The sequence below is a fragment of the Phyllostomus hastatus genome, unplaced genomic scaffold, assembly GCF_019186645.2.
Source record: "Phyllostomus hastatus isolate PE091 unplaced genomic scaffold, TTU_PhHast_1.1 phas_contig_86, whole genome shotgun sequence".
NCBI classification, from domain to species: Eukaryota; Metazoa; Chordata; class Mammalia; order Chiroptera; family Phyllostomidae; genus Phyllostomus; species Phyllostomus hastatus.
Window position 1 is genome coordinate 11,992,820 of NW_025333977.1, and position 21,546 is coordinate 12,014,365.

At 37.6% G+C, this 21,546-nt stretch overlaps 1 protein-coding gene and 1 non-coding gene across 2 annotated transcripts in view; both read left to right on the forward strand.

Annotated features, from left to right (window-relative positions):
* Window positions 1–6,716: 6,716 nt before the first annotated feature.
* The window catches only part of LEKR1 (leucine, glutamate and lysine rich 1), a 148,522-nt gene continuing 133,692 nt past the window's right edge, over window positions 6,717–21,546 (forward strand). Inside the window, exons 1-2 of the mRNA XM_045850755.1 lie at window positions 6,717–6,806; window positions 8,709–8,798. Of these exons, the coding sequence (XP_045706711.1) occupies window positions 6,729–6,806; window positions 8,709–8,798 (168 nt within the window). The 5' untranslated portion in view covers window positions 6,717–6,728. The remainder of the gene's footprint in view (window positions 6,807–8,708; window positions 8,799–21,546) is intronic.
* LOC123827682 lies at window positions 16,687–16,793 on the forward strand. Its single transcript, XR_006787323.1, has one exon. It is a non-coding gene; the product is annotated as a U6 spliceosomal RNA (small nuclear RNA).

A 21,546-nucleotide genomic window follows, 5' to 3' on the forward strand; every position in this document is an offset into this window, starting at 1 on the left:
CAAAGTTTGAATGAAGTGGCTGCAGACAGGCCTCCCAGGGTGGCAACCACAGCTTTCAGTGCCGTTTCTGGGGTCCATCCAATGCAAGTACAGAATTTTTTAAAAGCTAACATTTATTAGGCTCTATTTGCCAGGTACTTCATACATGTCTTATTTATTGAGAATACTCCCAAACACAACTCAGTCAGATTCTACTTACTGTTTACTCTCACCCAAGAGCTGGAAGTAGCCAAGGGCATGGCCCAACCCCCGAGCACTGAAGAGTAAGTACTTAGACTGAATGTGTCAGCAGAAGCACCTGTGCCTTGTGCATTATATTAGTGGACTCTTTCAGCCAACCAGGACCCACAGGGCATTAGCGACAATGTGGATTAGGAACATATGTGAATGCCCAAAGTATATTTAATTCTGGAAACTTAACTTTGACTTAGACTTACTTTCTTCATAACTTCGGATACAGCTTTCTGTTTTCAAAAAAGATTTCATCAGCTACAAGTGACCACTTGCTTTGCTGTACTCACCCCAACACATTTTATTCCCACCAAGATGTTAGGTTGGATTTTCTGTCCTAACACTGTTTTTTTTTAAACATAAACATTTAAAGTTTTAGACTCCTTTGTAAAGCTGCTTTGTACATTTTGAAAACTAAAAAGGTGGTCTTGATGGGCTTAGGCCACAAAATACTACTTGCAGAATTATAATCTATATTTTTGAATACATCATTTGGTCAGTGTAAACTCGAGTATCTAATAAAGTGAAGGTCACGATGTTTAAAGAGCATTTCTCTCTAGGAGTTTAAATGTTTTGTCATCTGTGCAGGACTAACTTGTATACTGAATTCTTTAGCCCTGAGAATATGATTATTGAAGTAGATTTCCACTGACACAAGTCAGGCCTTTAAATGATAAACATCTATCAGATATTAAAAGTAAGTCAAGCATTATAGTGAAGACTTTTATGATTATAAAGGTATTTTCTTGTGGCCTGTCCACTACTGATGAGAACTTTACCTAAATATGTAATATGTGCCAAATATAGTTGAATATTTACTACATGAATATATTTTATTTTTTATTGATACATATTAGTTCCAGATGTATAATGATATTTGTATATATTTGTATATATTATGAAATAATTACAACATAAGGTCTAGTTAACATCCATCACCACACAATTACAGATTATTTTTTTCCTGTGATGAGAGCTTTTAGATACACTCTCTTAGACACTTTCAAGTATACAGTGCAGTATTAACTATACTATCACTATACTATACTATAATTAACTATATTAACTATTGTGCTGTAGCTCACATCCCCAGGATTTATTTATTTTCATGAATATATTAAAAACAACAACAAAAAAAAACTATAATGGCACTGACTTAAAGCTCTTGTAATAAATTTGATGCTTATAAATATGGTACTGATAGTTCTTTAAATTCTTAGCATCAGATACTTAGCTTTAATAAATGTTAATTAATTCAAAGATTGAAAATTGATAACTTATGCATTTAAAAACCACTTTTGTAGAATTTGCTAGTTTAATGAAATTATTGTTTATTCCTGAGATTTCCGTAGGATTCCAATAAAGCATCTAAGACTCGAACTCACATTTGTTTCAGTCAATAATTAGAAGTGATTCCTTTCTACCTTCATAGAGAAGAAGTTCATGCTCAGTACTTACAATTGTCAGTAGCTATCAAGTTTATAGGAATCAAATTATAGCAATTGTCCTGCCATTTTGTTATATCTCTATTAATAAAATGTTTAATGCCATTAAATAAGGAGTTGTGAATTATCTTATATTTTCTTACAAACTACTGATAAATATCAAACATTATCAGCTCTAACAAATGGTGAAAAATTAGTTACAGTAGCTCTAGTTTGAAAGTGTGTAGGCCAACTAACACTCTTAAACAGTGCTTTTAGGGTCAAAAAAGTAATACATTTATCATGTTCCAAAACTCTGAAATGTTCAAATCTACTGTAGTGGGCACCTGATCCTCTGCCTTCTGTGTTTGCAGGAATCCAGACCTCTTCTCCTTCCCCTCTCCCTACCAGCCAAGCACATGTCAATCAGCCCCACTCCAGGAATGAGCTCAGATTAAGTCAATTCTGCCAGCCCCTTGCCCTTTACTGGTGATTTAAATGGAATGGGCCTATGACCCAATTTGGACTAAACCTGCTTCAAGAGAAGGTTGCTAGAAGCTTCTGATTAGCACATATGTTTAGGGTTCATCATAGTCTAGTTTATAATGTTTAAAAATTAGAAACAGCAAAATGTGAAATTGACTTACCAAACAACAAGACTGAGTGGTTATCAGAAATGATGATGTAAGTCCTTTGGTGATGAATGTCCTAAGTAGAATTTTCTGTGAAAGAAAGCAATTTTAAAAATAACATAATTTTTACATGTATCACAAATAGCATTCTAAATACTATATACATTTTGTTAATTATTTCTGTCAGCATATATTTTATTAGGATACCAGTGTACCTCACAGAATCAACAGAAATGCTGAATAACCAACATTTGTGAAAGTAGGAAACTGGACTGCTTTGAGAACTTCACGTATGAATTCTGGAACTCTAAAAATCATAGAGTCTCAGCCCTTTGAATCCATCACTTAAGGGAAGTTAGGCCTATGCTTTTTTACAGTTTCTGTACATAACAGGTCAGTGGTGGCTGACAGTCCAATTTTGCCACCAAAAGGAAGAGAGGAAGTTTTGTTCCCAACCCACGGTTAGAAAAATGTCAGGAAATGACTGGCATATCTTGGGTTGTATATCAACCCCTTGACCAAATTCCTGAAGCCAGAAGGAGTCAGGTACAGGCCTCCCGATCAATTGTAGGGACCAGGAATGCAAGGCCACACATGATGACCTCCCTTTCTAATTACACATCTAGAAACATAGGGGCAGAATCCAAAGAGGGACAGTTCTGTCCCAGAAGAAAAGAATGCTAGACAAACATTCCTACATACTTAAGAATCAGGGTTGGCTGGGAAAACATTTTACATTTAAACAGTGAATCTTGCTCTCTTACCACATAAACTGAGAGGTGAACATGTGTGTTTTGTAGTTTATAGTAGCATCCTAACACAGGAGAATCCCCCTCTTCAGTGATGGCGCGTTACTTGTGTAATGCACTGTGCGTGTGTGTGAGTGTGTGTAACCAGGCATCATAGGCTTATGGGTAATAATAATAGGGAAATAAGAGTATAGATCAACAAATCAAATTTTAAATAAATAGAAAATAAGCTAATGTGGAATTTTGCGAGCTTTCAGTTGATAGGAGTGGTTTTTGTATTAAACTGTCTTGGCATTAAGATTCTTGTTTTGTCCTCCAAACCTGATTTATCTACAAATCTACAAACACTGGAATTCCGTAAATATCTGAGCAAACAATGCATTTTGCTCATGGGACCTTGTGAAGGAGCTTAGATTCTGGCATCCTACATATAACATCTGCAACCTTTCTTTCCCTGTTTTTTAATAACTACTACGACACAAAGGTCTGCAGGCCATATGGAAAGCCCTAGTTTAGTCACTATACAGAGACTCTGTTCCCAAAACTAAGGGACATTTTTTCTCAGGGGTCATCGACCCACAGGAGGAAAAGAATAATAAAAGGTCACAGAGGAGGTTAAGAGGAACTTCATTTGGTTATCACTGGATTACTTTTAAAGGTCACAGTAAAAAGTGAAACTTTGCTGATTTAAAATTTAAGAACAGGATAAAACAAAACTTTATTCAATATGTCCAATGATGGGAATATTTTAAATTCTTCTTCAGTTAGTAGAATTTCTAACTAACCGTTAGTACGGTCAAAAAAGTGAGAAAAAGAAGTGGAAAAAGAAAAAGGGCAAGGAAGGAAACCTGGACAGAGGGAGAGATGGACAGCTATGGAAAACCAAGAAAAACACACACGAACATGTGGGAGAGGCTTATTGAATTACTTAAAAAAAAAACCACTGTTTTGTAACACCCTGTCACAACTCTTCATCTGTGCTGTGGTCTTTGGGAATAACACTTTTCACTGCTACACTAACAAAGGCTATTCTTCACAATTGACCAGCTCTCTTTATCCTTGACATTCTTGGAGTGCTTATCACTGTTCAAGGGAATTTTCTTTGATGATGAAAACGTTTTAAATATATGTGATGTCATGAGGTAGCAACTTGTAATTACTGAGCGTTTGAAATGTGGCTAAGTGCAAAAAAGGAATGTAAATTTTTATTGTACTTCATTTTAACCAAATTAAATAATCACTTGGCTGGCAATCTTATTGGACAATGCGGATCTAAGGGACATTTACGGTGGGAGGAAAGTTGGTCTCAAGACTAAGGTAGAGATGAATGAGACAGATGAAATTAAACCACAGAATGAGTGAGCACCCCATACTGGACCACTTCATTGGCTGTCCTTTGCCTTTCTTAATCTTTTGTTCAGTCCTCTAATTATGCTTTTCTTCCCCAGATGAAGGAAGGTACTCTCTTTGAAGGGGTATAAAGAGAAAATCACTGGTAGGCATTGGGGCAAAAATATCAGTCAGGTTAAAGTGTACAGGGTACATGTATTTTCAAGACTTTTAGTGCTTTGAGGAACAATGCTTTTGGAAGTGTTCAGTACTTCATACTATCATTTTCATTAATTAATAGCTATGCAGTGTGACTACTGTTCTAGCATGTTCTACATCTTTGGATTACTTCTCTGAATCTACATGTTTTAATTAATTTTCTTGGTATTTATTCAACCTTATTTTATTCAATACTGACGTCTTTCCCTGTTAGTGAGCAGTGAATATTTTGTTTCTTGGAAGAGTTGCATTGTGGATCTCGTATAATCTTCAAAAAGGAGAGATCTGGATTGTGAATGAGACACCTGCAAATCATACCAAAGGCTGCCTCTGTCTGCATTAGTCACTGGGCTTCACCCCATCCTGGTATGCAGTGCTGGTCACACAGCTGGGCTATCCATAAATACCTGCTTTATGAATGAAGGAACGTCAGTCACGTGCATAGTCTTCCATGAATAGATTGTGGACTAGGGGGTCTCGAGATACCTTTTGAACTAAACCCTTCATCTTGACTACTCTTGGATGAAAATTTTACCAACGCCTTCCAAATTAACTCGCCTTCCCTGCAACCACTGAGAGCAGAGCTTCTTCCCCTCAACACCCATGACCTCTACAGGTATCTCTGCTCTTTCTGCCCGACTAGCTCAACTACACTAACCGCCCGCGTCCTCCACGTGGATCCTAGGACGTGGGTGAGAGGCAGATGGACTTAGGCCTCCAACCCAGGCAGCGTCTCTCCTCGGCCGAGTCCCCTCACACTACCGCCCCCCACCCCCACTCCCCCGGCCTCGCCCTACCCTGCCTCTCACGGCACTCTGCGTTAGATGAACCCTTTCCTTCGACCTGCCAAGAGCTCTCCCGCTTCCGCTGGGCGCATGGGGCCCCAGGCGGGACAGGCTGGGGGCCGCTCTGGCGTCGGCAACAAGCGTGGGCCGTGACGCCATCGCGCCCTGACGTCAGACGGACGTGCAGCACGGTCTCCCAGGAGACCAGGAAAGCCGTTTCTCTCCCCACGGAGTCCAGGTCTAGGTGAGAGACAACGAATGGCTTCTGTGAGCCCGTGGGATGACCGGGTCCCGGGACGCAGTTCCGGAGCGGAGGCGAGCTGGCGCGCCCGGGAAAGGGCCGGAAAGAGAGCCGTGGCGTGGCGCTGGGCGAAGCGTTGGGGCCCGCGCTTCGCCTCCGCCCCTTCTGCGTCCGCTGCCGGCCCCACGAGCCGAGCCGGGCTGGCCCTGCATCCTTTTGGCCCCACGGTGCGCGCGTCTGGGCCTCACCGTCGCGTCGCACTCTCCTCTTCTTCCTGCCACGGCAGGTCCCGAGGGAATGGGGTTAGAAAGGGACAGATTTCAAAACCCTTCCAGCAGTTTTGCCTGGCCTTGTAGTTGATTTCTATTTGGGAAATCCCGCCGTTTCAGGAAAGTCTTAGGACATACCACCCGCCTCACCCGTCCCTGACCTGCTCGTTTGTGGGTGATTCACACCAGGGGAGTAGTTCTTTTATGGAAGGGCCTGAAGACGGAGCGTGAGTTAATGGCCCAGCGTGACACTGGTGTGAGGAAGGGAATGGGAAGTGGACAATCAAGGGCATTTTTGTGTTTTTGACATCTGCCTTGTGACCCTGTTAGAGAGCAGGTTCAGAAATATACACGGAGCCCGCTGCCAGTTATCACCACACCTCTTGCCAAAATTCACGTATGTAATGTGTAATAAGAGGGAGTCATTTGATAAAACACGCAAAGTAATGTAACGGTAAATTAAAATTATAAAACACTTTCCCTGTTGCCAAAAGGGAAAGAGACCTTTCACCTCCCTTTCTTGAGAAACCTCTTATTTGTGAATTCCCCCACTATTTCTTTAATGTGTATGCAAAGACCCAGAATGTTTTTCTTGAGGACCTGGGAGCCATTTCTTTAAAATGTAAATATCAAGGAAGATGGCTCCGGTTTCCATATCTAAATGGGAGTTTTGGTCTAGACGGCGCCTTAGTAACCACCTACTTTGTCATACAGAAACTTGCATTCCTTAGAACAAACGCAATTAGCCAGCATAGATGGCTACTTCAATTACCAGGTGAATTTAAAACGAACTACAAAAGAGTGTATGGAAAGCTGTATTGAGGATAAACTACCGTGTATCTGGAGAACATGTGTGTAATGAACTGTATCTGCCTGGACTGTATAAAACAGTGGGATTTCTTTATGTCTTTGGAATCTCATCAGCAGGTTGGTTGTGATGTGCCCCGCTGTCTAGTTAAATGCATATTCAATAGTAACATTGCTATCTTTCTGCCATGAGGAGATTTTCTGGATTGACAGATATTTTACTTTTAATTTTTCATCAATAGTTACTGCCAATTCTTCCCCCTTGGTAGAGTTAGACCACAAAATTGGGATAGATTTACAGACAATGAAGGTTCTAAATAAAAACGGTCCCACTGGTGCCTTGTTTATACTGTCACTAGGTCCATGCTCTCTAATAATTTTGTGGGTGCAATTTTAAAAGATTTAGTTGGTGATTTAGTAGAAATTCTCCCAGTAGAATTTAATTAAGCTGATGCCATCTTATGTTACTGTTGGTGAGTCCATTGTAAAATGGCAGAAATGAGAATAATGAGCCTTCTGTGAATAATGAGCTCTTACCACATCACGGTGACAGTCTGCCAAACATCAGATTATTATGTACTTGGCCATGTGGGCCTGTGTTAACTGTCAGTTAACTTTACCCCCATAGTTAGCTCCAGTTAACGTTACCAAACACATACACACACACATTACACTTATATGAGAAGACAGCTCGTTAATTATTTGCTGTAAACAGCAACTCATTAAAACAAGGGGTTTTGTGCTAATGGGTTAGGGAGGGAATCCTCTCTTCTACCAATGGTTACATAATTTTAAAAAAATACTACTGCAAGAATTGTCACCTGTAGTTTCCTTGCTACCTTGGCAAGGCTGGGGTCGCAGTCTCTAATAGAGTACTCTACCTCTACTCTCTCTGTCAAAAACCTACCCTGATCACAAGCAAACAGCCTCAGGAAGCCTTCACTAATACTCTACTCCAAGATATTTTTCTGTCCTCAACTCCTGGATTTTTCATTGTCTACAACTTTTGGCCCTTAGGTCTTCTCCTGTACTATGGAATTGGGCCTAGATTATCTCGCTCTGCTGCCCCGCTTCTGTTCCCTACTCCTTGGGTTATAAACATCTCTCCCTGATGAAATTGGACTGTCTATTCTTTTAAAAAAACATTTTAGGTATTGATTTAAAAGAGAGAGAAAAAACATCGATTTGTTGTTCCACCTATTTATGCATTCACTGGTTAATTCTCATATGTGCTCTGACAGGGGATCAAATCCACAACCTGTGTATTGGAGTGATTTTCTAACCAACCACGAGCCGTGCGGCCAGGGTCTGGACTGTTCTGTGCTTTCTCCCTATTTGGGAAAGATTAAAAAAAAAGAGACCCAAAATCAAAGTGCTCCTCCATTTATCCTGAGTTGTGATAGAGTTTTGTGTTGCAGTGTTATATTATAAAATGAAACTATTAAAAGTAAAATATCTGCATAAAATTATAAAAATGTTCATTTATAGGTAAAATTTGCCATTGGCTTCCCATGCTTTGATGACTCTTCTGTTCGGGGCCTGCATATTGTATTTAATCCGATAACTGAGTATTTCTTCTGTACACCATCATTTAAACCAGCATTCATGTCACAATTGCTTCTCTTGTCTGCTGAACCAAAATGCCATATTTATGCATTTTTCTAGTAGCTTTTCAAAAAAACTGAAATAAATCATTCTGTTTAAAATTTTGTGATCCTTATTCTATATTTGCAAAGCAAATAATTAGTAGTAAACCACCACTGAAATTACAAGTGGACTTTTAATTGCTAAAGACAGAAAATATTTGCCACTATTATCAGTAGTCTCTATAGTTCTTTTCTGTTTTATTGGCTTAATAACTGAGAAAACCCCACTTGTACGTTTAACACTGAGTTGATGAAATAAACATCTGTTGAAACAGTTACCACTGCTCTTCTAAAAATACTCCCAAGAATTTATATCTTTTAATTTGAAAAATTTTCACATTATTTCAATTCTGATTATTGCCATCAATATTTTTAGATTATTTTGCTTCAGAGTTTCTTCAGTATATTTTGGAAAATTATGGATCGTCACATTCCCATGCATGCATTACCTGAAGAAATCCAAAAGGTATGATATTATATCATGTTTTTTCAGCATAGCATTAGTAACATTTTAACAGGTAATTCTAAAACCTGGGGGAGTGAATTCAGAGGTTTTGTATTTGTTTTTGTCAGGGCATCTGTAATGAATTGATGGAGTGGGGAAGGGAATAATCCAAACTGGAATTCAATTCAGTGCCAAGTGTTTGACTTGTAAAAGAAGACGAAGATACGATTGCAGCACAGTATTTGACCAGGTGTTTGTGGAGCCTTTGGGAAAAGAGGGCCCCAGGAATGTCTCAATACTATATTTAGACACTTTTCTAGAGGATTTACACGGAAAAAAAGTTTAAAAGAAACTGGAATAAATGGGTGTGTTTAAAATTTTAGGTGATCCTTATTTTGTATTTGCAAAACAAGCAATTAATAGTAAACCACCAATGAAATTAAAATTTGTAGCTTTTCATGATGCTACATTTTTAAATCAATCAATCTCTCTCTCTCTCTCTCTCTCAGGGTCTATTTCAGTTTCACCTTAATTCTTGCACCAGACACTTTTAAAAGCCCTTTTATATATATAAACTCATTTAATCTGCTTAACAATTCTTCACAGTTCCATGCTAATCTCCTCCCTGTTCATATCTGTCCTCAGGCAAACACATTTTCCCCATATTTAGTTTGGCAGTGCATACATTGTTAACAGTATAATTTAAAAAAATATTTCTTTGAAACTGATCAACAAATTGAGAATTAAAACTTCAGACCTTAGCTATCATTAATCATTCAGGTTTTTCAGTCAACTCTTACCCACCAGTCTGTTCCTCTTTAATTAAAGAAATTAAAGTCAGTTCTCAGATATGCTTTTATCCTTTGTTCGTGTTACTTTGGGCTTCCTGTTAGCATTAACCATGCCATTGATTTAACTGGATACTTACTGTTACTGCATGTTCTTCAGATTTATGTAAACTGCGATCTAACGGGAACTGGAAGGGAAAGCCAAGGTCTTACTAGAAAAGACCTTTTCAGGCACAGCATTTAATGAGCTTCACCTGTTAAGTTAGGTGTAAGAGATAGGAAGCCCAGAGAGAGCTCAGCCCTGTATGCAGTGCTTACCTGGGAAACAGCTGCTTTTATCAATTTGTAGACATGGAATGTCTTTCCTTTTTCCCTCCACTGAATTCCTTCCATTACTACCCTGTGTGGTAGAGATCAAAAGAAACCAAACCAAACCATCTGCAAGAAACAATACCCATACTTCAGATTCCAATCGTTTGTCAGGAAGAGGATATATCATCACATGAAAGAAATAATTCCAAAAGACAGTGTCTAAGTTAAATGTCATACAAGATTGTATCTTTTCTGGGAAAGGAGAAGGTAGGGAGAGGAATCCGCAGGTTTGGGGACAGTCAAGGGAGGAGCTTTATGCAGGAGGTAGAACTAGGACTGGCCCTTAGAGGCCGAGTGTTTCTATAGACTCCTGGCAATAGGGCATGCTAGGTCAAGGGAATAGAAGCTTACTGATGAGAAAATGCTGGCCAACTTAGAGAATGTTTAACAATGTAAATGTTTTGACTGTATGAAAAAGTATGTATTTATTTTGACAAGGTTTTATGAGAGTTGTAGGGTTTTTTTTCCTCATGTTTAAGGTACTTTATAAGCAAATTATTTAAAAATGCGAAAACCAAACATTTCGTAAATCTACAGTTACGTTCTCAAAGCAGGAATGGGAAGCAGCTGTCCATACATTTTGTAGGAAGTGGTGGCTCCAGGAGAAGTGCTGCTGCTGCCTGAGGCCCTGGGCAAGTGTTCTGATGGCGCCCTTTGTCCCGCTGAATGTTTAGAATATAAAGTACAGCTTTGCACTTTTTCAGCCCTCAGTTCGATCCATTTCCACAACAAATATTTTTCCAGAGCCTATTATGTGCCAGATATTGTTCTGGGTACTTGATTATAAAGCAACCTAAATGTGTACATGCACCCCACAGCCTATTAAAGCGCAGTCTAAAAATAAGGCAGTTACTTGTTTTCCATAACTTTTTACCTATGTTTGATTCATCTGGTTTGTCCGTAATATATTTGTTAAGTTGCTTAGTGATCAGGCAGTATATCTACCTAATCAGCTTGCATACATCATTCTATACAGAATCATGTCAGACAGATACAGGGCGGGTAAAAGTAGGTTTACAGTTTGTATGGAAAGTAATACAATAATTAATAAATAATGCAAGAATAAACTTTTTCATACTCAGAACCATAAACCTACTTTTGCCTCACCCTGTACGGAGGTTATAATGGTAATAGGAATACTTCAGATTAGAATTATTTAATAATACCTTATTATTAAAATGAAAAAAAATTTTATAATGGCTTGGAAATTCTCTCTATTTCTTTATTGGGGAAAAAAGGACATGAGGTGGGTGGATCAGTGTCTCTCTCCACCCCACCCCTGTTCTTCTGTTAACTGTTTTGTGTTAGTTTTTATGCTGATTCTTCTTTCTAGAGAAGTCCTTGTCAGTCCCCCCTCCCCTCCCCTCCCCTCCCCTCCCCCCTTCCTTTTTTTCCCCTCTGTGTAGGCAAGGAAAATTAGTGTAGAAATCAGAGAAGAAGGTGAGGGGAGCCCTTCCTCCTTATTTCTATCCATACTTTTGCTATGTGATATGGAAATGGGATGGTTGATAAATTACATGAAAGTACTTGATAAAAACATGAAAATGACTGTACTACACTGTGTTATTAATAACAAAATAGGTAATAGTAGAAAAGTTGCAAGAAAAAGTAGAGGTGGTGGGGGGATGGCCACCAAATGAGAAAGTATGGGGAAAAATGCTGATGATACTAAGCAATAATTAGAGAATGAATCCATTCCCTGACTGGTAGGTTAAAATTGTTAAATCAGCTACCCCTTGGGCTTATCTTTTAAGGGACTGTTAGGGAAGCAAGAAAAGGATAATTTTTTGACTTCCATTCCTAGGTCTTTCTGGTTTTTATCACAGTTTCTGACTGAGCATAAAATACATGTCAGACTTCCATCTCCCAAAGTGGCACAAAATGTAAAACAGGTCCATGGGCCGGACAACAAAGCCACACTCATCTCTTTGTCTGCTTGCTAGACTCTACAATTTACTTCCATGCATACTTAGAACGTATTTTAAAATTTGTTCTCTCTCCAGATTGAGCTGACTCATGCCTGTCTCTCACCTCTGATAACCAGCAGCTTTGCTAGGATTTTCATCCAGCATTCTGAAAGCAGAATATACTTGTAATGATAGTACAGTTCTGTGTTTAGGATTTTATTGCCACAATTTAAAAGTAAAACACAGATCAGCAAAGTAATAATTCTTTATTTCTTCCCCTCTGGAATGTCAACCCATTTTAGAGATATATGGACTCCCTCTTTTTAGAAAAAAAAGCAATGAACAACTTTTCTTTTGTTGCTTCTGCTTGGGGACATATACAGAAATCAGAACAACTGCAACAAATTAGTGAAAGAAATCAGCTATTTTGCAAAAGTAAAGCTGATCTCTTTTTTAAATGTTGACAAAACGAGCACTTGTAATAGAATTTTAGCTTCGGGAAAGATATTTATTACCAGAGGACATGAAGTAAAATAAAGAGATCAGAGTTGTTTATTTTATGAAACACAAGTGGTGGTGCAAGGACTGGAGAGCACACTGTTCTTTCTGGGGTAACAATCCCTTTCTCTAGCAGTAACAGCTCATTTTGTCCTGTTTCAGTACAGTAATTTTAGTACTTTGAAACTTTGAAATTTATTCAGAATAACAGTTTTATATTTCTAAGCACAGATTGTCATTGCCAGAAAAAATAAACTTAATTTTCCAGGTCATTTTGGGCCACCGTGGCTAAGGTCAGATTTTGTGTTGAGTTAAAGTAGAGAAAAAAAGAATGAGAAAAGGGTTATAGAAATGTTAATATTATTATCCTGGGAAAGTAATGGTGTGTGTATGTGTGTGTGTGGGGGGGGGGGCGCGGGGGTTTGTTGTGTTTTTAAGCAATTGTAGTTTTAAAGCCTAGTGACAGAGGAAGTAGTAAACTGTGCAATTCTTGGAGAGACTAATCACTTAATATTGCGATCTAAGATAGTTTGTTAGGAAAAACAGTTTTTTAAAAAAATGTTACTATGAATCTTGAAAAAAACTGCATCTGTGAATTTTCAGTCCAAAATACTTTTTCTGGCTGGCCATAGAGGGTCACAGAGTTCACTAAGGTGGGGTTTCCCAGAGGGAAAGTAGGTATTAGAGGAAGTATACTTTGGAAGCATACGTAGATAAACATAGGTATGTAATTTATGCATGGAGCCAACATTTCTTGAAGTTGCTTAATAAAATTTGTTTATAGATTAATCTTTGGTATTTTAGTCCCAGATTGATTTATTTTTTGAAAATTATTTTCTTATTAAACTTCTTATTTTGAGATTATAGATTCATATGCTGTTACCCCAACTACTCCCAGTGGTAACATTGGACAAAACTATACTACAATATCACAGCCAGGATATGGACATTGATACAGTCAAGACATAAAGCAGTTCTGTTACAATGAGGATCCCTCCTATAGACCTTTTACAGTCACACTCACCTCAACCTCTCCCTTCATATACCTCCACCACTCCCCAACCCCTAATCCATGGCCCCTGGCAACCACTGATCTGATCTCCAATAATTTTGTCATTTCAAGAATGTATAAATGAAATCATTCAATAGGTAATCTTTTGGGATTAGTTTTATCACTCAGTGTAATTATCTAGGGCTTTATTCAGGTTGTTGCATGTATCAATAGTTTATTTCTTTTTATTGCTGAGTAGTATTAAATGGTATGAATGTACTATGGTTTGTTTAACCTGTTGAAGAACAGCTGGCTTTTTTCCAGTTTTTTGGCTATTACTTATAAAGCTACTATAAATATTCACATACAAGTTTTTATGAGAACATGTGTTTTCATTTTCCTGGGATAAATGCCCAAGAGTACAATTGCTAGGCTGTACGGTAGTTGCATGTTTGGTTCTTTAAGAGACTGCCAGACTTTTGCAGAGGCTGTTCCGTTTACATTTTCACCAGCAGTGTGTGAGTGATCCAGTTTCTCTGCATCTTAACCAGCATTTGATGTTGTCATTAGCTTTTCTTTTTTAGCTTTTCTGATAGGTGTGCAGTTATATCTCATTATCTCATTGTGGTTTTAATTTGCATTTTCCTAATGACTAATGTAAGAGACCATTCTGTGTGGCATGGGCCCAGCTCCCACTTGGAGATGCACAGGACCCATGCCCACGGATAGGTTCTCCTGTGGGGAATCAGGCCTACAATGTGCCTAGGCCGCTTTGAGACTTGCTTTTGCTAAAACTCCCTCACCGTGAATTGAGATAGCAAGTGCTTACTGTAACTTCCTAAAATCCATACTAAAACTCCCCAGTATGGAGTGTCACCAGTTCAACTACTTTTCCCTTTTCATTTGCAAATATACTTCTGTGATGTGATTAGCCACATCGACTCCTTTGTTTTCTCTAAAAGGTAACCACCTAAAGCCAACCTGTGCATAGTAAATGAGGACCATCATGTATGTGCAGAGAAACTCAATAAAGGCCTGTCATGGCGGAGGCCTCGGCTTTTGCTCCCCTTGACAGAGAAGCCATGCTGTCCCTTTTCCTCCACAGAACTCGCTAGTCCGTGTGAATGTCTTTCCCCCATCCACAATGTGGCGGACCCCACTGTTCAGGCACCATCTGATGTGGACCCCTGCTCATGACAGGCCTTTATCTAACTAGACACTCATTGTTTTTGAGTAAAGTCATCTTTTTAATGCAGATCCTCTTGGAAAGGTTAATAGTTTATACAGCTGTTACTCTTACTTTTGTGGAAGAGCATATCTGTTTCTTTTCTTCTTAACCAAGCATAGTAAGTATGGGACAGGTGGGGCAAGAAAGAAGGAATAATTTTTGGAGCAGAGAATGCCTCAGTTGGGCAGCAGGGGGTTGCTAATAGAAAGGGCTACTCTTTCTATTTGAAGGATAGACAGGAACTTTGAAAAGACTCAAAGCTTAATTTAAATTTTTTAAAAAATTTACATCATTTTTATATTAAATAACTATAATTTAAGTATAAATGCTGCAGTTGGTAAGTTTATTTTATAATTTACTTTTAAATGGTTCTGCATTTATTTAATATACTGCATTTGTTAATGACTCCTCCAAAGTACATCTTCCAGAAATCAAAGACATCCTGCTAATAATAGTCATTTTGTCAAGAATGACAGCATGTCATTATTTTACTTAGAAAACAAGGAGATGATATAACACCAAGTTTTAAGGATGAAACATAAATTATATTTCACAAAAAACCCAGATAACTTTTAGTTACCTCATCTGGGAACATAATTACAGTATTTCATATCTTTGCAAAGTTGCATAGAAATGTCCCAAGTAATTAGCCTGTATAGACACTAAGAATTTAAAAGTGTTATTATGTTTTTCTGTTGCAATTTTAGTTACACAAAGTTATTTACAATCTAATAGCATTGAAAATGTTTGTTCAATATACGTATTTATTGTGAATTACCCAGTGATTCAGGTTGTGCTAGCTGAGGTCTGCAGACTACTTATATGGACTTATTATTTTATAATTTTATTGTCTTGTTTCCTACATCATAATGGTACCATATTTAGGTTTTCTTTGCTGAACTTCCAGAAGACCTATTCTATAAAATGTTTTACTTCACTTATTTTAGTTCCCTCCCCCATAATTGCTAGGGTGGAATAACACTCTAATAGCTTTCACAACTGTGAAGTTTATGCTATTTCTGTTTTGTACATCAGGCTACAAAGAAAACTCACTCAGCAAGAGTTTTCTTTAGACTAAAGATAGTGTGCTTTGCCAGGAATGGGGCAAGAACTATGATTAATAGGCAAAAGGTTAAGGATGAAAGTGCCTTAGAGTAAGCGATATAATTTTCAAATTGATGAGAAGGAACCAAAACTAATGATGGGTAAAGGGATGGTAAGAAAATACCCATCTGCTCTGAATTAGTTTAGGTCTGTTGACATGGATGGATGATATTCCTGGGGACTGACAGTACCTTTGAATGGGACTGCAGGACACATACAAATGCCATCCCATGTATAAAAATGACCATAACTCAATTTCAATCCCAGGCAAGATTTCAAAATGCATTATAAAGGGTGATTTGTGAGGATATATTAAGAGAGCCAATAAAATTGGGCCAATTTTGTGTTGATTAAGAGAACCAGCAGGAAGGTCTCCCTTGCTATTCCATTTTGTGTAGAGTTACTAGATCCAGAAATGATAGTAGGCATTGAATATCTGGACTTCATGAAGGCATTTGACAAATTTTGTCATACTATTCCTGAAGACAATATGAATAAATATAGGCTGGTTACAGAGATAATTGGGTAGTTTAATAACAAGTTGGAGAATTATACCTGAAGTGTGCTAAGTAATGGATCAGCATCAACCAAGGAGATGTAACGTGCTGTATGGAATTCTGTCCTCAACTTTGTCGTATTCAACATTTTTTATCCATGAATTCTAGAGTTACTAGATCTAGGAACTGTAGTATGCATACAATACATGGACTTTATGAAGGCATTTGACAAATTTTGTTTATAATACTCCTGAAGATAATATGTATATATACAGGGTGGTTATAAAGATCATTGGGTAGTTAGCCCTAAAGCTTTCCTAAATGCCTGGGCCTTCAACACTTACATGCCTAGTTGGATCATTCCCAGATTAGGGCTTGATTCTCTTGAGTGCCATGTCTAGTCCTTTTCCACCAGTCAGCCATGGGTAGGGTGGATGGGTGGAGGGGGTCTTAGTCACTCTACTCTGTACAAGAGTATGACTATGAAAGGCTATGAAAGGTAGATCTCTGCAAAAGGTGGAAAGGTGCCTACTTCGGCAGCACATTTACTAAAATTGAGATGACACAGAGAAGATTAGCATGGCCCCCGCACAAGGATGACATGCAGTTTTGTGAAGCATTCCAAATTTTTAGTCCTGGCCACAACAATCAGACAAGAAGAAAAAAATAAAAGACACTCACATTGGAAAGGAAAAAGTAAAACTGTCATTATTTGCAGATGATGTGATATATAGAAAACCCCAAAGATTCCACCAAGAAACTATTAGAACTGATAAACAAATTCAGCAAAGTAGCAGGATACAAAATTAATACCCAGAAATCAGTTGCATTTTTATATGCCAACAATGAACTAAGAGAAAGGGAAATTAAGTAAAGAATCCCATTCACAATTGGCTCAAAAGGAATAAAATATCTAGGAATAAACCTAACCAAGGATATAAAAGACCTATACTGAGAAAATTATAAAACACAGAAAAGAAATAGAAAAAGATACAAATAAGTGGAAACACATACTGTATTCATGGATAGGAAAAATTAACATCATTAAAATGTCCATACTACCCAAAGCAATCTATAGGTTCAACGCAATTTCCAAGATTCCAATGATGTATTTCACAGAACTAGAGCAAATATTTCAAAAATTTATATGGAACCACCAAAGGTCCTGCATAGCAACAGAAATCCTGAGAAAGAAGAACAAAGTTGGAGTAAGCAATATATCAAACTACACTACAAGGCCATGGTAATCAAAACAGCCTGGTACTGGCATAAAAACAGAGACAGATCAATGGAACAGAATAGAGAGCTCAGAAATAAACCCATACCTATATAGTCAATTAATATTCCACAGAGAAAGTAAACATGTAAAATGGGCTAAAGATAGTTTATTCAACAAATTGGTGTGGGGAAGTTGGACAGATACTTGCAAAAAATTGAGATTAGACCACCTTCTTATACTACACACAAAAATAAATTCAAAATTGATCAAAGATTTAAATGTTAGACCTAAAATCATAAAAACTGTAGAAAGAAACATAGCCAGCAAAGTCTCAGACATTGCTCATAGCAATATTTTATCTCCCTGTGCAAGGAAAACAAAAGAAAAAAATAAATGAATGGGACAACATCAAAGTTTTTAAACAGCAAAGGAAACCATCAACAAAATAAAAAGACAACCCATGGAATGGGAGAGTATATTCACTGATACATCTGACAAGGGGTTAATATCCAAAATTTATAAAAAACTTGCAAAACTCACCGCCAAAAAAACAAACACAAGTAAAAAATGGGCAAAAGACCCAAATAGACACTTCTCCAAAGAGGACATACAGATGGCCAGTAGACATGAAAAAGATGCTCAATATCACTAATCATCAGAGAAATGCAAATTAAAACCACAGTGAGATATCATCTTACACAAGTCAGAATGGCTACCATCAATAAATCAACAAACAACTGCTGGCGAGGATGTGGAGAAAGGGAAATGCTTTTGCACTGTTGTTGGGAATGCACACTGGTGTAGCACTGTGGAAAGCAGTATGGAGGTAACTTTAAAAATGGATCTTTGCTTTGACTCAGTGATCCCACTTCTGGGAATTTATCCAAAGGAACCCAAAACACTAATCTGAAAGAACATAAGCACCCCTATGTTCATTGAAGCATTATTTACAATTGCAAGATATGGAAGCAGCCCAAGTGTCCATTGGTAGTTGAGTGGATAAAACAACTACGGGACATTTATACAATGGAATACTACTTGGCCATAGAAAAGAAGAAAATTTTACCCTTTGCGGATGGATGGACCTGAAGAACATTATGCTAGGTGAAATAAGCCAATCAGAGAAAGACAAATACCATATTATTCCATTCCATGGGTTGTCTTTTTATTTTGTTGATGGTTTCCTTTGCTGTTTAAAAACTTTGATGTTGTCCCATTCATTTATTTTTTTCTTTTGTTTTCCTTGCACAGGGAGATAAAATATTGCTATGAGCAATGTCTAATAAATCTAATAAACAAATTGTACTAAAGGAAAATGAGGACAGACTCATAGATGGAGAGCAGGATGACAACTAAGAGAGGGGGAAGTTAGGGCGTGGAGGGAATGAGCAAAAAGGAAAAAGGGCTCAAGGAGATGGACAACAGTGTGATTACTGGAGGGAGGGGGTTATAAGGGGACTAAATGGTAATGGAAAAAATACAATAAAGATTAAATTAAAAAAAAGGCAGAAAGGAATGGATTGGTATATTCAATATAATAAGACAGGGTTTTGCACCTATTTTTAAATGGGGGATTTATTTAACATAAAAGACATAATATGTAATAGCAACATAATTTCTAAAAATAGGAGATAACTATAATCTGTTTGCATTAGAAGATAGTACTAATGATACTAAATACTAATGAGATATTAGAATGAGAGAAGTTTGAGTAGTCTCTTATTCTGTTTTAGTAAGACCAGACACACTGAGGTATTCAATTCTGGGCACCAACCATACTTTGAAATACATGTAGAACCTAGAAACAAATTCAGAGAAAATTATCTAGAATGAGGAAGAAATTCGAAACCACATCATATCAGAAACAGCAGAAGGAGTTGAAAGTGTTGACCTGGAGACGAGAAGATATGGTTACTAGGAGGTCTAGGATCAGTGGGTGTTCCAGGCAGGCAGATTTGGGGTCAGTGTGGGGAAAAAATTCCCTTACAAAACCAGGCATCAGAATATGCCACAGATTGTTTTACAAAGTAGTTTTCCATCATTTGGGGTGTTCAAATGGAGTCTGGATAACAACTTATCTAGGTTGGAGTAGGCTTAATGAACCTATCCAGACCTTGAGCCAATTTACCTTTATGATTTTTTTTCAAAATTCTTGTTTCATAAATCTATAGTTTTGGTATCAGTGGCAGTTAGATGATTGATGTAGTCATTAGTTTCCCACAGTATTATATTTTGGTTCTGCATTTGAAATTTTTTAAAGTTAAATTTATTGGGGTGACTTTGGTTAATAAGGTTATATGAGTTTCAAGTGTAAAATTCTATGGTACATCATCTGGTATTGCATTGTTTGCCCACCATCCAAAGTCAAATCATCTTCATCACCATATGCAGGGGTCTGGCACAAATAATGCCCCTGCTTTTTATTACAAAGTCTTATTACAGAATCATAAGCATGCAATTCCATAACATAACAATGTCACATTCAAGCATACCATATGACAATTTAGGTGAAATGTTCAAATTAAAACTATAAATCATTACACCCCTATTAGTACTCCACCAACCACACTGAAGCAGGCCTTATTTTTACCAGACCCTGTATCCGACCCCCCTTAACCGTTTTTACTCCCTTAGCTCCCTTCCCTCTGGTAACTACCATACTGTTGTCTGTGTCTAGGAGTTTTTATTTGTTTGTTTTTCTTGTTGTCCATTTGTTGCTTTCAATTTTATATCCCACATAGAGTGAAATCATATGGTTTTTAACTTTTTCTGACTTTGCTTAGCATGATATTCTGAAGATCCATGTATGTTCCTGCAAATGGCAGTATTTCATCCTTTCTTTTTTTAATTGTTATTCTATTACAATGTTACAATTTTTTCCCCTTTGCCCCACTCTGCCCAGCCCACACCCCACTCCCACAGTCCATCCCCATCCCATTGCCCATGTCCATGGGTCATTCATACATGTTCTTTGACTAGGCCCTTCCCCTTCTTTCCACCATTCTCCCCCTCCCTACTCCCCTGTGGTCGCTGTTGGTTTGTTCCACCTTTCCATGCCTCTGGTTCTATTAGCTGAGTAGTATTCCATTGTATAATAGGGGCTTGGCCAAAAAGTCTGTTTAGTTTTTTCTGTAAAATAAAAGACACATTTTTCATTTTCACCAATAACTTTATTGATTTGGATGTTTTGAGGATGTTGGCTCTGTCCCATGTGGTATAGTGTTAATTGATCTCAATTAACATCTCAATTTGATCACTGTCAACTTCAACTGGTCTGCCTGACCATGGAGCATTGTCCAGCACAAAACTTTGTGAACCGCTTTTGACATGATCAGTCACAGCACCTTCTCTGTACACTGCACAGATCTTCTCTTGCATTTCACTTGTGTTTTTACCTTTCTTGAAATAACAAGGCATAATATGCCATAAATGTATATTTTTATCCATCTAAAATATTAAAATGGCCATTCAAAAATTCACCAATATTGATTTTTTTTTAGTGCATGCTGATATGGCAGCTGTTACAATACAGTCTGACAAAATTGTTTCAAATGAAGTGTTTCCAAATTTTTCTGGTACATACCCAAAAGAGGGGTTTCTGGGTCATAGGTTAACTATATTTTTAATTTTTTGAGAAGTCTTCATACTGTTCTCCATAGTGGTTCTACCTCTTTGCTTCCCCACCAGCAGTGAATGAGTGTTCCTTTTGCTGAACAACCTCTCCAACACTTATTATTACTTGTCTTGTTGACAATAGCCATTCTAACATGTGAAATTTTTATTATTGAAGTTTAAATGTGCAAAGTTTTACTGTATAAAAATGTATTCTTAGTTGATTTTAACCACTCTCATGTAATAGCATTGACAGGCAGTGTGGTGGTCGCACTCTTCGTTACAGGAGCCCTTTCTGCAGGCTTAAGGGAGGTTAAATTAAGAGTAAGTGCTTCTCTAATAAACCACGTGTTGTTTTCCTTTCAGTGCCCTGGAGCAAATGTTTAATGAAGCTGCCTTTTTTCCTTTGTGAACAGTAAGACAAGTAGAGGCTACTTGAGAAATATTTGTATACTTGACACAGAAAAAATAATTATCTCTCTCTTAACTTTGCTAAAATTCTGTTTTTTACTGCCACAGTGTTGTCCAGAGATAGGTGAACATTATTTCTGAA